This window comes from Lepisma saccharinum, chromosome 21, assembly GCF_977018435.1.
Source record: "Lepisma saccharinum chromosome 21, izLepSacc3.1, whole genome shotgun sequence".
In the NCBI taxonomy this organism is placed as follows: Eukaryota; Metazoa; Arthropoda; class Insecta; order Zygentoma; family Lepismatidae; genus Lepisma; species Lepisma saccharinum.
This window is the reverse complement of record NC_139249.1, coordinates 29623951-29640060: the sequence shown is the minus strand read 5'-3', so window position 1 is coordinate 29640060 and position 16110 is coordinate 29623951. Positions and strand designations below refer to the sequence as shown.

Below are 16110 nucleotides of genomic sequence, written 5' to 3'. Positions count from 1 at the left end.
TCATTATATATTTGGAACCTTGACCAAATCTTTTATGTAATGCTTTGTATTGATTGGATAGAATTGCAGTGCAACACCATGGAATTGTTTTAGTTCCTTTTTTTGTTATGTATTACAGATAACCAAGTACTGGGGCGTCTTCCAATATTGGAGCTGGAATCTGGTTCCAAGCTGTTCTCCACAAATGCAGCTGCTGAATATCTGATTCAGATTGGGAGTGACCGTCGATCCACAATAGAGGAGGAAGAATGGCTTGAATGGGAATCCTCACAGCTTCAGGTATAAATTGTGTGCCAAATACAGGGTTGTTAAAAGTCCAGGAATTTTAAATAATTCAATTACGGTTCAGGAGAGAAAATCATCAAGCAGAAATGGGTACTGGACTGTAAAGAACCTTATTTGTAAAGTATTTTCAGGAATCTTTTCTCCGGATCAGTTTAGATAGGGTCTAAGTTCCGTATTGAAATAAAACAATGTGCCACTTGGATTGAATTTAAATTGTGCTAGTGCCCGACCCTGTGGCCGAGTGGTTAGCACATCGCGCTGCGACGCTAAGGGTCCCGGGTTCGAATCCCGGTCGGGCTTGGTTGTTTGTGAATGTCCATTCATCAATTTCATCACTCATCCCCATCTTCGCAAATTAGCCAAGAGGCACAAAACGCGAAGTAAAATAAACTAAATCAATCAATCAATAAATTGTGCTAGAAAAAAAGGTTCCAGTCCTGTTATGGAACCCAATTTAATTCCTGTCCAGGAGAGAAAATCAGCAAGTGTAAATGGTTTCTAGACCATAAAGAACCTTTTTATGTTTAAAGTACATAGTTCAATTCAGTCGAGGAACCTTTTTCCAGGATGAATTTAAATACTGTCCAGGAGTTTGTTTTCCTTATCAATTTAAATACCGTCCAGAAACTTTTATTCCGGATCAATTCTAATCTAGTCCAAGTTGAAATGAAACATTACGTAACTTGGACCAAATTAAAATTGTACGAGAAAAATGATTCCGGTCCTGTTGCAGAACCCATTAGGAATTTTGTATCCTGGACCTTTAACAACTCTGGACAAATATGTTTCATTTTTATGAATGTTTTGGTCCAATATTTTCTGAGAACTATTTTTCTGTTGATGAAATGTGGATCGTGTTATGGCTTTAATGCAATTCCAAATCTTTATTTTCTTTTTTCAGCCTGTTCTTGTCAGTTTTTTGTCAAGTAAATATGCCAAAAAGTCTGATGTGTCACTTCAACAATCTCTACTAGACCACCTGACTGAACTAAATGATGCGTTGAAGGGAAATGTTTTCCTAACAGGGGTAAGTTTATAATTTAGATGTTCATTATTTCATGCGTAATTGAACTATAATATGCCTATATAATATACACTAAGGGGATTTTCAGTAGGTAGGCCCTGGGCCGCAAGGGCTGTTGTGCCACGGGTTATTGTTGTTGTTAAAAATAAATTGTAGATTGAGAAGTTTCTTTTACAATTAGAAGATAACACAAATTGTTTTATATTCATGAGAGCACTAATTAAAATTTATTAACAGAATTCTGCATTTATTTCAGGAGGTTTGTGAAACAATAATTTTTTCCCCATATGCCACCCACTGCTTTGGAGATTTAGCATAAAGCTATTCAGACACTTTCAATGCATTTTCTTTTGTTTGTTTTCTTAGACTAAAGATATGCAGATGAATAAATGTGATACAGAAACCAATATATTATTTGTACATTCGTACTTGTCCATTTGATTTATTTCCAGTCATCCCTGTCCATCGCAGATGTTGTTTTATGGTCTGCACTGTTTCCATTGGCAACAGATGATGTGCTCAGCAAGGAGACAACTTCAAAGTATTCCGGAATTCAAGGGTGGTTCGCCTATCTTTACAAACAGGAACCTGTAAAAGTATGTACTTACTTATTGTTGTGGTAGCATTTCAGACAATCAGCAGTTTATATTCAACAAGCATTCTCAGAGCTTGGACTGAGCTGGAAAAGTCGAGGAAACAATTTATTAGTTGGGGAATTTATGAACACCGAAAAATCAACCCGTCCTTTATTTCAGGTTTAGAAATTTGAGACAGGTTTAGCTCCAGCCTGCTTCTTGAAGAGATAATTTTTATGACTTCATTTTTTCAATGGAATTGAATTAAACAGATTCTTTTGAATATCATGTAAAAAATAATAAACACTTTGAAAGTTATTTTAAATAAATATTCGGTGTTTGCCCAGCACCATGAGGACAATTGGGGAACTGTTAAAATAAGAAGTAGAGGGTTCTGGTGTCAGAAACCAGATAACATTGGTTATGGGATTCGATGTACTGGCCCAGTGTCACTCAACAAAAAGCTGCTTGGCGGCAAGAAATTTATTTGATTTACATTTCATGAGATTATAACGAACTATGTAACTTGGCCACCTCATTACTCCAAACACCTCTAAAGCCTTTACGATCTTAAGCTAAAGAGTAAACGAAACCGCCACTCCCTCTAACTTTTATCAGTTTCAAACCATAAACAACCTACTTAGATTTGCGAGATTACAGTCAGTCACATAGCTCAGGGTCACCTGTTATTCAAATTTGCCTATTGCTAAAAAGTTAGCACCCCAGAAATTCTGACATTTATCAGTTACATCAGCAACAACATTAACTGGACTGGTTCTTAAAAGATCTCAAAGTTCCCATTTTTCCAACATGTTAATGGGCATATCCTTTCTCAGACCCACAACTATAAACCAAACGTAAGATGTTAATAAATTTACCAATGTGGTAAAAATATTTCCACCTGAAAATTTATGATGGTGAGAACAATTGGCATTTAAATTCATGAATAGCTCTTCCCAAATATTACAATTTTGCCATTTGAAGGACATGCATATATACAGGCAGAACTATTAGACATTATACAACCTTTTATTTCACTGTCAAGTATTGTGTCACATTCATCTGCCATTCAAAGGAATGCTTTACATTCTCATCAATCAGTACAATTTATTCAGTTGTGTTGACAAATCATGACAATGACCAGTGTTTATTATGCCTATTCTGACATAAGTTATATGTAGTCAAACTGTTTATGTATTCCAAATCAACCTCACAATAGTCTTACTTAATATTTTCACATGATAAATTCAGGGATGCTAATAGTTAGAATTAATGCCAGACCATCAGTGATGTCACACATAATTAGCAATCAACATATTATGCTCTTTAATATTTATAATGAACCTTTCTGACAATGAAGCACATTTTCATATGTCAAACACAGTGACTTTTCACTTAGTCTGAATGAAATCTGTGTTGAAATATAAATGCTTTGAACCAGTCACAGGTGAAGAATGTTCATGCACTGAGAGTCGTTGCTTTGTTAATTGTTAATCGAAAGAACAACCGCATAACAATGTACATTTCTTTTGACATTCAACATTTGTCCCGGTTTTCTCTTGCATGCCAGTTTAAGAAGAAGTTACTCTCTTGCCTCTTTTATGAAAGTAATTCTGACAAAAATTTATTTAATGGAAAGAAGAACATACATTTTGTGAACATTCCATTTTAGAAGCAACCAAACTTCCAGAATTTGTCACTGATCCAAGCAAAGCTTCATAAATCAATTGTTTTATTAAAGATTCCACTTTTTTTCCTCCCACTGTCTCTCTCTCCATGCACTATCTACTTTCTTCCAATAATAAAATATCGTTTCTTGTAACAGATATGAACATGATTTCTAACAGACATACATTTCTATATATTAAAACTCATTTAAATTCAACCAGCATGCTTATAAATTCATAACAAAACCATGTGCTGTCTTCTCGTCAGCTACAATTAACACAAATCATCTGCCAGGTTGAATTTTATCTCAAAAACATTTAGTTTGTGATTACAAATATTTCTGGATTAAATATATTTTTTTCTTCCCCCAAATTACTATTTCAACATTCGTAGAATACAACAGCATGTAAAAATTCATCATTCCACATTTACTGTTTGACCAGCGATCCGAGAGCTCCAGTTGGCAAAGTGCCAAGAAAAAGGGGAAGTTGGCGATAGGAAGCCAGGCGCGAGAACGCCGCTCGGGGTTGCACGTTGAACAGTGTTACCAATATGCGAGGATGCTTATCCACCAGAACATAAGTAACGAAAACCGAGGGACATGCACAACCATGCCGTTTGTCAATTTTAGGTTCACTGTTGGTATTGAAGAGTTGAATCTCGATTAGTGTTATTGTGCTGTGCTATTTTTTTATATATAATATAAAGACCTTGAGAGTAAAACGTCGCACTGAATGAATGGATGTCTAAACACTGCAGGCAAAAGTGACAACATCGCTTTACGGAAAAACAGGTGGTGGCCATGGACGTCCGCAGGATTTTTTCCAGGGAGGGGCAAGGAAGGTTTTTTTTTTCCAGGGGGAAGCAAACAAGGCACATTTTCTCCAAAAATAGTGCTGTTTCCTAAAAACACATTGCTTAAATTTGAATTTATGGTGATCATGCAATAATTAACACATATTATTGTGGCTAAAATGAAATTATATGTGCGAAATACATAATTTTTGGATGACTTTCATTTTTCAGGGGGGGGCGTCCCCCCTTGCCCCCCCCCATTCCGGACGCCCATAGTGATGGCTCGAAACCAGATACGAGTCCAGTCGGCTTCCTCTGCGGTTGGGTCAAAGATGCCGAACTGACGCTACGTTGAAGACTTCAGCTTTTGCAAAGACGCCTCTCCACGGCCAGAGCACTTCCAATACCTTGTGTCAATATTCTCCGGTTGGCAACATTGCTCTCTTCCCCCACGTGACACTTGCGCTGCTCGCATTTCAGGGAAGCGGTTCCGCAAACTTCCCCAATTTACGACTGGACTCTTCTACTTCGGGCATGCGCAGAAAACTCGAGAGCTCTCGGATCGCTGGTCAAACAGTACTGACCTCCATGGTGGACTAGTAGGCACTTCCCTTCATCATTTTCATTGTATCATCAACTTTGCAATTAGCAAAAGTACTCTTAAATCTACCAATCAATGTCATATGTAAAGAAATGGTTTCTACTTGCCATCTATTGAAGCAGTTCGTGTTATTGATTTGACTAAATGTCATGATTTTGAAATAAAATGTTACAGAGAAATAAAATGAACTGTTAATTTATTAGATAACTGCATTAGCTCGGTTGGTAGGACATCTGACTGCCACACGAGACCTGGATTGAATTTCCAGAGCGGGTGGGAATTATTCTCGCAAATGGCCCTGTATGAAGCAGCTCTGGGGTTCACCCAACTTCAAATAAATTGGTGACTAGTGGAGTTAAATTCAGCCAGGACCTGGTGCTGATATCATAACTACAAATGGCCGAGATTGTGAATATATGAAACCCTACCTCCACATCCCCTAGCAGTGCTTTTAGAAAAATTCTGTTAAATTACTATCATAATGACATAGATATGAAATGTGTTAATATATACATAACTTGACATCCAGAAAAAGAATGTAAGATTGTGATCTTTTGTACATGTTTCACTCTTTACAAATACTAAGAAATCACAGAGTAGAAAGATTATAATGGATAATTATGTTATGTAAGGTCAGACTGAATAGAACAATGATGGTTGTTTGACAAATAAGCTGCTCGTGCCAGGTAAACCCAAATCATTACTTATTGTTGTGCACATATTCAGGTGAGAGAATGAAAAGGTGTACATATACATTGCTATTTCTTAACAGCATTGAGTTAGTCTTTCTTGCAAATATATATATTATAATTGTATTGATGAAAGAAATTTACCTTATTCAGTTGGGCCGGCGTTTCATATCTTTAAATCTCAAGGGCAGCCATCGTAGTACAGTTGGTAGTGCATGTGAAGTTCTGGGATTGAATGATCTTGGACTGAAATATTACCATCCATCCATATTTATTTCTAAGCATGTTACAGTGTTCAAAAAATTGCTACATAATGCGATATTTACAGAAGGCCGTGTATTTGCCAGGAAATGACACAGAAAGCATTTTTTTTTCATTTGACAGTAAAGTCTAAGTATTTTACATGAAGCAAGAGGGAAAAAGTGTACAGTAGCACTGTTGCAAAATTTACTATAACGACAGATGTGTATATGAGCGTCAGCAGTCCCAACGGTCAGTCGGCCCCCGAGGCGGAGTGGTTAACACAGTGTGCTACGATGCCAGGGGTCCCGGGTTTGAATCCTGGCCTGGGCATGGATGTTTCTGAGTGTCCATTCATCATATCATCACTCATCCCCATCTTCGCAAATTAGCCAAAAGTGGTACAAAAGTGAAGTAAAATAAAGCAATTCAATCAAAAGTCCCAACGGCCATCATGGTTGCACTGGTTCCTGGTCGTCAGGAACCAATTGGTATCCCCGAGCACATATGAACCTCTATACACGGTGTGGCATGCTTCGCATCAGGTTGTCAAGTGTATCCTGTGGAACATTCCCTTATGGTGGCCCCATTGAGCTACATGAGGGTCTGTGGTGGGTTGCAACAATAGCTCTCTTCAGGAATGTCCATGCACTTTCGATACCATGGCATGCAATGGAACTGGGTGATGGCATGGTGGTGCCACACAATGTTTTTACAATATGCAAAACTATTTTTGAGTACTGTATCAACTTCTCAACCTATATCTGGAGGATGAAGTTGTCTAGACTCCAACTATAGCAATGATCAAGAATGTGTTGAGACCTATCACCACTCTCCATTTTTTTCTTTATGGTACTGTGCAACTTTATATTCTCACTGGGGCTGACCTGATGCACATACCAATATGTATCATTATTGGCCAATACCACTGTTATCTGTATCTGAAAGTATCATTGGGGTCTGGGTGTGTTGCTGAAAAAAAAAATGCCATTTGACATTCATGTAGATTCTATATATCCTGGAAATTATGCAAAGAGGCATAATTTTCATTATTTTTGCAACAAGATTGTAGGGGGAATTGGATTTTGGGATTTAATGATTACGTCATGTGAAATAAGTATTTGGAAGCAATACTTGCGTAGAATGATACATTTCCAGTGGAAAACTTTTATCTTAAAATTCATACATATTCTAAACTACTTTGAATTGTTAGTTGAGCAGCTTGGGAATAAAACTTGATAATCCAAACTCCATTTAAGATTGCAATAGCATTGAATCCTGTTGCTCACACATGAACAAAGTCCATGCAGTAATTGGCCAAAAAAAATAAATAAAAAAAAAAATAAAAAATCAATAAAATGTACCAACTTTTCTCTTTGTGTTTCTCTGGGTTTCATAATTTTGTACGTTAAATGTTTTACTCCCAAACTGTTCGGTTTTTAAGTATTCATATTCTAACATTTAATAAACTACGAAGCAATAGAAACAACTACATGCACAGTAAGAAGAAAAACCTCTGCTCATTAGTACACATATACGATTCACATAAACAGTTGTCCTTCATATGTTTGAACATACTATTATGATTTTAAGTTTCCACAAGTAATTGGTATTGTAATTGCAGTTGGCTGTGGAGAGATTGTTCCCGAAAGGTGGAGGTGCTGAAGTTTGCAGAGCTTCTATTATGGCCATGTGGGTGCCTTCGTCTGTCGCACGGTCTACCACTGTGGAGCCTTCAGCAAGAGGATCTATTTCACGAGAATCCCAAACCATCAGCCCAAATTCAGATGTAAGTACTTGCCTAGTCCAGAAAGAAAGTTGTGGGATATTGCAACAGTAATAACTGGAGGCATGCATATTTCTTTTTTTATGAAAACACAAAATGTGAAATAACACACTGTAATGTTAATTTTTCATGTTTTTGAATGGGCTGAGGTGCATTTTCCTACCTTGTTTTGTTACGAAATGATGCACATTTTCTGAAATTGATTTATCCTGAGAGTTATGCAATGACTGAAAATTTATTAATTCTGCTGTAAATATTTGAGAAGCAAAAATGAACTCCTTTACACAGAAATAAACTTGTTACTCTGATAACTACATAAATGTTCTCTTTGAAGGGAAATGTTTATTTTGTGTAATACATGTACTTTGTAAATCACATTTAGGGTTTTATTCACCATTTTAACACCGACATGCCATTTTTTATACCACTTTTGGTACCGAAATGTGCCCAGCTTTTATACCAAAATCTTCGTTTTATTCACCATAAATATGTGGCTCTAGTAAGAACATTACACAACAAAACTATCAAATGCAGTCTTGCTGGCCAGGTTAATCATCTATGGGGATCCGTATTGTCCTGTGTTGTGCTCATTTCTGTGCTGAGTGCCCCTTTACAGCCTAAGCTTTTCGCATATGTATGAACATTTTAGTTGTCGGTTATTTTTTTTTTCGTCTATATAAGGAATTTAACTCCACATAATAAGTTGTAATTAAGAAATGCTTGTAATAACCGTAAACTACAAGAAAATAATTCTACAATGCAAGCAATGCCTACATACAAGAAAAACTTTATTAGGTGGCTGGTTTCAAATGAAACAGTACAGCATGACAACACTTCACATGTAATTAATCATAAATTACATGTTAAATTTCAGTTCTGTTTTTTTTTGTTCATTAATACGCATATGCTAGACAAATGGACTATACTATTTATATGTAGTGTACTATACTAGAATGACAAAACAATACATTTATTAATTTGTTTAACAAATGTAATTTGAAAATACGTATCAATTTTTTTCAAGATAAATTATACAATGTCATTTCATACATAATATATGAATGGGATATTCCTTTTCAACCCTAGTTTTCTGGCTGATATGTTTTAAGCTTCCATGTAATAATAACGAAAATTGAAAGAAAAGTGTTCACAACATACCGTACAAAGTCCCGATCGTTTTTAAATTAAGGGATCGTAGATAGGCTATGTGAAGCCTGATATTTCGAGGTTATTTGGCTGCGAGAGGTGTATCGTAAGAGGGGGGTATAATTCTGAAAAGCTACGTCTACACTTAACCAAGCAAGGGGGCTAGCCCCGTGAAATAAGAACACTCACTTCTTCTTCTTCTCTTCCATTCCCTTATGCCGTTAAGCGTCGGGTACCTCGTTCTGTCCATCTCATCCACTCCGTCCGGTCTCGACTCATTCTTCTCATTTTGTCTATCTTACGTATCTTCATTTCCTGTACTAATTCAACTTCTTTTCCTAATATAGTTTTAATGTTCCATGATTCCATTCTCGTTTTCCTTTTCCAGTCCGGTCGTTGCTGTGTTGATCTGTCCATTCCGAGGCTCCTGTTTTTTCTCTGAATCCGTTAATACCCTTGCGTGGGGGATTGGCCCAACGCAGGGTGGATTTATTTAGGGTTTACTCCCCTAGGGCAGTTGGCTTTACCATGCCTTTTGAGTCTGCCCCACCCTTGGTTTTCTGTCAGGGTATCCTTCCCTTAGCCTTTGGGGATCCCTCCCCTCCCTGCAAGGCAGCAGGGGCAGTGCTTATTTAATGGCAGCACTTCCTTGCCATGTCACAGTGCTGTCAATGGGCTTTTCTGGGGTTTAATGAGGATGGTCCTGCCACAAACCAAACCCCCAGATCCTGTTAGCACTGCCGCCTCGGTCCAGGACTGCTTATTTGGCATTGCCTTATTCGCAGCTAACCACCATATCTGATGGCCGTTCGCTATCCGCCACCTGCGACCTGCCCGGTTGCTGAGGCTCGCCCCTCCCATAGGAGGCCGGGAAGAACACTCACGATTAACTTTAAACACTACAATTGACTGGTCTGGCAAGGGTGTGAGAGAATGAAAGACAAGGATAGAGGAATGTTCGTTACCTGTAGATCTCGAAGTGACGATCGACTCGCTGGTTCGTTGATGAAACTCTGATGAACTCTCCTGAAATAAAACTCCTTTCCGATAGCGTACTACTCCTCGCTGTAACTCCTTTTGTAACGTACGGTAACAACTATTCACGCCATAACTTTCGTAGTTCAACAACTTGTATAATTCCGAGGCACTAACTGTGCACGCGATAGATTTCAGATACCGACTGGGGGAAGAAATATTCTCCCGAGCTATTTAAACGAAATTCGAACTTCGGCCGTTGAGAGACCGCGTCTCTCAATAACGGTGCTTTCAGCGTAAAGCTGTGTTTGCAGTATCTTTCCTGCGATTCCGGAAGAATTCGTATCAGCGGATTTTTACATCCGCTGAAGATCGCAGGTGGCGTTTGCTAAAAGAAGCTCTTTCCAGCTTCTTTCATACTCGGGCCCTTTTTATGAAATGATTAGGCTATCGGACTATGGCGCCCGGGGTCCCGGATTCGAGTCATGCCTTCGGCATGATACGATACTTAGTGTTATTGTTGCAAATACCATTTCTTGTGTAAATATTTTACACGAAAATTAAATTTTTTCATTGCAGTTTTTGTAAATGTGTAGTGTGCCACTTGTAATACTTTATGTGGATAGAAAATGTGTGAGTTGGTAAACTAAAGCAATGTTTAGTAGGAGTGTGAAGGCATTCCAGTATTTGAGGACCAGGGTGTCGGTGACCTTGACTTGCAAGCAAAAATGCAGCTGGCAACAAGGCAAATGGCCTCCCCAATGTCATAGTGGTAACGTCGTTGGAGGTGGAGGCACATAATGGTTCGGATCCCACTTTAAATGGCATGACCAGTCCCAATTAGCTTATCTGTGCATAAAGTGGACAAAACTCAAACAAGGCAAATGATCAGGTCTGGCTGAGAAAGCTTGACAGGGCAAGTGATAACAACACTCTGAAAACAAGCAAGCATACAAGTTCATCCATCCATTCCTATACGAAATGGGAGATCTGGGGAGATAGGTATGTGGTCCCAATCTCCAGGCTTCTGCATATTGAGATGAAAGAAATGATGGGAAGGCAGAGCTCAATAAAATGCTTTGATTCCAGGTTTTATCTCATTATTTGTTCTGTCATGTACAATTCTTAAGCATAAAATTAAAATTTCTCTAGAAAAATTGTATTGCCATATGCTGACAAATATCCCTTGCTTTTTAAATTCGATGAACTTCAAGGGTGACAAAATTGCACTAAAGGAAAGATTCTTAATTCCAGGTAACAACGAAGGAGGTTCCATTATCCGAAGAGGAAATACTTGCTGCAGAGGAGTCTTGGCTAAATGGATCTAGTAGGAAACTGAAACCTAAGAGTCGTTCTTGTCCAGTGTGAGTATTTTTTAAATGTCATTTCTGGTAAATTGTTAAGGAGTAGTAAGAGTGATAATAATTAAGTTTTTACTTCAAAGTAATAAAATTCACACATACACACATATTATGTTTTCAAAGAGAATAGAGGGCCTCCCCGATGGCGCAGCAGTAGTGTCGTTGTCTTGTGATCAAGGGGTCCTGGGTTGGATACCCGGTGGAGGCTCATGGTGGTTTGGATTCCACTTTAAACTGTAGGTCCAGTCCCGATTAGCCTTAATGTGCATAAAGTGGACTTAAAACAACAAATCAAACAATCAGATCAAAGAGGATCAAGGTGGATCCAAAAATTCCAGACTGAACTGCGATATGTGATGTGACATTGTGTGTGAAATTAAAATTGAATTGGTAATTTAGCACTAATCTTAAAACATTATAACAGAAATAAAGATGAAATTACCAGTAATTCGAATTCAGCTAGACAGTGTTATTTCTCTATTCAAAAATTTAAATACAATTAAAGTTGTGTTTTAGTGTTGGAAAAAATAGTAACTATTCTCATTAAAATTTGTTATCTTTCATTACAGATTACCTCTTAAAGGAGAGCGAAACATTCTAGTAACCTCAGCATTACCTTATGTAAACAATGTTCCTCATTTGGGAAACATTATTGGTTGTGTTCTGTCGGCAGATGTATTTGCCAGGTAAGCATTGTTTCAGGCTTCATTTCACGTTCCCAAATTAAATTTCCTTCAATTTCAAATTGTCTGTAATATCTTGTAGATTAGTACTAAACTGGGGGACAGGGCTTCCAAGATGGCACAGTGGTAGTGTCGTTGCCTTGTAATCAAGGGGTCCCAGGTTCGATACCCGGTGGAGGCACATAGTGGTTCGGATTCCACTTTAAACTGTAGGTCCAGTCTCGATTAGCCTTACTGTGCATAAAGTGGACTTAAAACACCAACTCAATCAATCAATCTAAACTGAGGGACACAAAAATGCGAGCTTCAAGGTCAACCATCTTGATCCCCTCTGGTGTTGTAGTTCTTTGATGTCATTGATTCGGTAAAGTGGGTTGTTACTATTACCATGAGTGATGTTATAGTGCTGATGACAATGAAAATATCCTTTGTATGCCACAGCAACTAGGGAAATGATTCTGCAGGCATGACCTCAATAAACAAAGTAAGAATATTATTGCACATGTGTTCAGTTCTTGCGTACAAGATACTTGTTGGGAGACCTGTAGGAAGGCCAAGACGAAGATGGAGGCATAACGTTGAGATGGACCTAAAGGAAATCTGTAAGGATGGAAAAGATTGGATTGATCTTGCCTAGGATAGGGACAGATTGAAGGCTTGTGTTGCTGCAGCCATAAACCTTCAGGTTTAAGAAGGCTAAAGAGTTAATTAATTTTGTACAGCTCTTGTCAAACGTTGGTTGATTGATAACCCAGAAATTGCAAATACTATTAATTTCAAACAAGTTCCAAACTGTGACTGGTCAAAGGATTAAAAGAGTCACAGATAATGTGGATGGATATGAAGCCCACTTCTATATCCCATGGGAACACTACAAAAGATAGAAGAATATTAACATAGGTGTGTGTTTGTTTTTATGATCGTACAGAATATCCAAATCCTGTAAAGGTGAGGCTTTATTTAGCAGAAAAAATAAACTTTAGGGGTTCAAAAAAAAAAAAAATGTTACGGATTCTGCAGTGTGGGGTTTAGATCTAGGAAGTCCAATCATGGACGCTTGTGCACAGAGTTTCCTTCCCTCGTAAAATGCATGTTGTAAAAAATGAACATCTTTACAGATCACAATATTGTGCTCAGTATTTGAAATGTCGTATTCATTTATTAAGAGTTTGTGTTAATTGTAAACCTCACATTTTCATGTCCTGCAGTACTGCATAGAAAGTATAAGTCACTCAGCAAAAGCTCACCAAGCCCTACTTATTTTTTAAATTAATTGTAAGAGTACTAAACATTTTCTGGAAATGTATTTTCAGTATACTATTAGATCTAAGGTAAATCATTAGATCATTTAGTGATGCACCTTTTGAAATGTTGCTAGAAATGTTTTTATGGGGACAGAATGGTAAAGCTTAATTTATGTAATAGCCATACAAAAGCGTATTTGTGAGTTATATTGAAGCTGTAGGACCGTTGCCTTATATTGTACCTTTTTGCAGGTTTTGTAGGTTGATGAATTACAACACCCTCTACATCTGTGGGACAGATGAGTATGGGACTGCAACTGAGACAAAAGCATTGGAAGAGAAGTTGACACCACGACAAATTTGTGACAAGTATTATAAGATTCACGAATCCATTTACAAGTGGTTCAACATCAGCTTTGACCACTTTGGGCGTACCACGACTCCTCAACAAACCAAGTGAGTTTTATTTTAATGTTGTGTCTTGACCTAAATATAGCAAGTATGTTGATATCATTTTGAATGTATTTGCTTTTTCACATGTATTATTTATTTCAGGAATGGAAAGTATATGGGTTTCACAGCTGCATCATAGCACAGTATATATACTTTTCAAACATTCCCATGAACATATAAATTTGTTTGTCACAGTGCAGTGGCAAGAATTTGTACTTAAAACTTGCAACTGTGTAGTATCATAAAGAATAATCTGTTTTGACTTTTAGGGAAATGTTGAAATTGTAGTGATGATTTATGACTAAAAATGTCTGGTATCATTTTTTTATTTTTCCTGAGTATAGGTTCAGGGAATCTTGCTTATATCAGGGTGTCTACCAGCCAAGAAATCAACAGGTAGGTCAAGAAAGTCAAGAAATTATGCTTGTGGTCAAGAAATTTTTGCATTTTTTTTTTACAGTATAGTGAATTTACATTGTTATATACCTGTACTAGGATTTGTTAACTTGAATATTTGAAAATCTAAAATTGCATTGAGTTGTGGCTATGATTTGTGTACTTTGAATTTCATTCTTGCATGCAAATACGGAGAAACCAGTACTCACTTTTATCCACGAAGCTGTTTTTTCTTTTTCGATTATTTTCAGTGGCCACTACCACCATCCTCGTTGGAACTTGCTGTACTGTTGCTTGGCGTGCGTCTTTTGTTTGTAGTTCTCTGGCTGCCGCTAGGTGCGCTGTTGTTAACTGTGCATCTCGGTCTCTGTCATCTGCTATTTCTGTGCGATAACTGTTGTAGTAGGGGAATCCAAGTGTGGTGCGCTTGCCCCGCTATCGATGTTTAGCTCGTGCGGGAAGTGCATTATGGCGTGCGTTTCCTTGATTTTGGTTGCATGCAAGTTGTGTAAAAATATTAAATAAAAATAATGTGGCCATTTCCCATCCAGAATGAAGTCTGAAGCATCAATTTTTACATGCATTAATAAAATTAAATCAAGTGTAAATCTCTTGTTAAAGTAGAGCTTCAGTTTTTATGTTAACCAATCCTGTAGTAGGGGTTTTTCATTAAGTAAAAAAATATATATTTTCTTAATTTCCAACTAATCCTCAGTAAAGAAAAAAGAAAAAAAATGGTCAAGAAAAAGTCAAGAATTTTCTATTTGTTATTTTGGTAGACACCCTGTTATATGCTTTCCATTGGCCTGTGACTAAAGAACTAAAGCACAGAGTATTTAAAATGGGGGGGGGGGTATTTGGTCCACATTGTCCATGTGGGAACAGGAAAGTTAAATTGATAAGATAGGAAAATGTAAAATTAGGATTCCATCAAGCTTGTATTAATTGGTTCGAACATTGAGATAGATCATGAGTACACATCTTTCGAAACTGCTGCCAAAATGCAACATTAGATCTTATCAATTAGCCTTCTTGTAAGTAACTAACTTACTTCTAATTATATTTTAATATTTCTCCTTTATATATTTCAGAATATGTCAACACATATTCCTACAACTGAATCAGAATGGATTCATTTCTTCAGACAGCATGGAGCAGTTGTTATGTCAACAATGTGACAGGTATTAACCCCTTCCCCCTTGTCTGTGTGTGTGTGTTTGTCAGTCTGTCTGTCTATGTAAAACTAATGAAAAGGAAATAAGACACACTCAGCAGACATTGGAAGAGTTTCAAATTTTCGCAGGCGCGGACTGCATCCTCAGCTGCAGATAAAGATGGCAGAAATGTAAGTGATTCTTCGACCTGCAAAGTTATCAGGTCCAGAGTAAAGATACAGGTGGCATGGAAAAACATGGTTCTGTCACCAGGTTTGTCAAACATTGTGAGTGGTAGGATGAGGTGTGTGTGTGTGTAGGGGGTGGGGGAGGCAATGTGAGAAGCATGGCGATTGGAGATGAAGGGTGGAGGTGTGGTTTCGTTGGGAAAGTTACTGAGTGGTTGTGATTGAACTCGTGGCTGATATTGTAGGCCCACTTTTATCTATAACTGAAGGAAGACTAAGACACCTGCAACTGCTAACATTTAAAAAATTTCCATTGTCTGATGAGATGAGTGTTTCATATTTTTTCTCGTTTATTATGCAGCCCTTGTGACCTTCCTTCCTTTCATTCATATTTATGCATGTGTATCTGAAAAATAAAGAAGTAGGGTGTTTGAAATATGAGGTGGTAATGTTGTTGAATATTTTTTTTTTTCAAAAATTTATTTGTAAATTTATCAATAAATGGCTACACTGATAAGGTGTTATTAACTAACAATACTACAAGGTGTCTACCAGTCAAGAAATGTAAAGAAATCAACAAGTAGGTCAAAAAGTCTACAAAAAGTCAAGAAATTATTCTTGTGGTCAATAATTGATTGAGTTAGTGTTTTAAGTCGACTTCATGCACAGTAAGACAAATTGGGACTGGACCTACAGTTTAAAGTGAGATCCGAACCACTATGTTCCTCCACCAGGAACCGAACCCGGGACCCCTTGATTACAAGGCGACGTTGTGGTCAATAATTTTTGCTGTCACAATTGATTTAGCTTATTTTACTTCACTTTTCTGTCCCATTGGCTAAGTGCA

General features: G+C 37.5%; 1 protein-coding gene across 3 annotated transcripts in view; it reads left to right on the top strand.

Annotated features, from left to right (window-relative positions):
- MetRS (methionyl-tRNA synthetase 1) overlaps nucleotides 1-16110 on the top strand; it is a 53035-nt gene that overhangs the window by 6901 nt on the left and 30024 nt on the right. For all 3 annotated transcript variants that reach the window (XM_083143093.1, XM_083143094.1, XM_083143095.1), the window contains exons 2-9: nucleotides 119-279; nucleotides 1187-1312; nucleotides 1762-1905; nucleotides 7502-7666; nucleotides 11039-11148; nucleotides 11715-11831; nucleotides 13325-13528; nucleotides 15013-15102. In XM_083143093.1, the coding sequence (XP_082999219.1) occupies nucleotides 119-279; nucleotides 1187-1312; nucleotides 1762-1905; nucleotides 7502-7666; nucleotides 11039-11148; nucleotides 11715-11831; nucleotides 13325-13528; nucleotides 15013-15102 (1117 nt within the window). The remainder of the gene's footprint in view (nucleotides 1-118; nucleotides 280-1186; nucleotides 1313-1761; nucleotides 1906-7501; nucleotides 7667-11038; nucleotides 11149-11714; nucleotides 11832-13324; nucleotides 13529-15012; nucleotides 15103-16110) is intronic.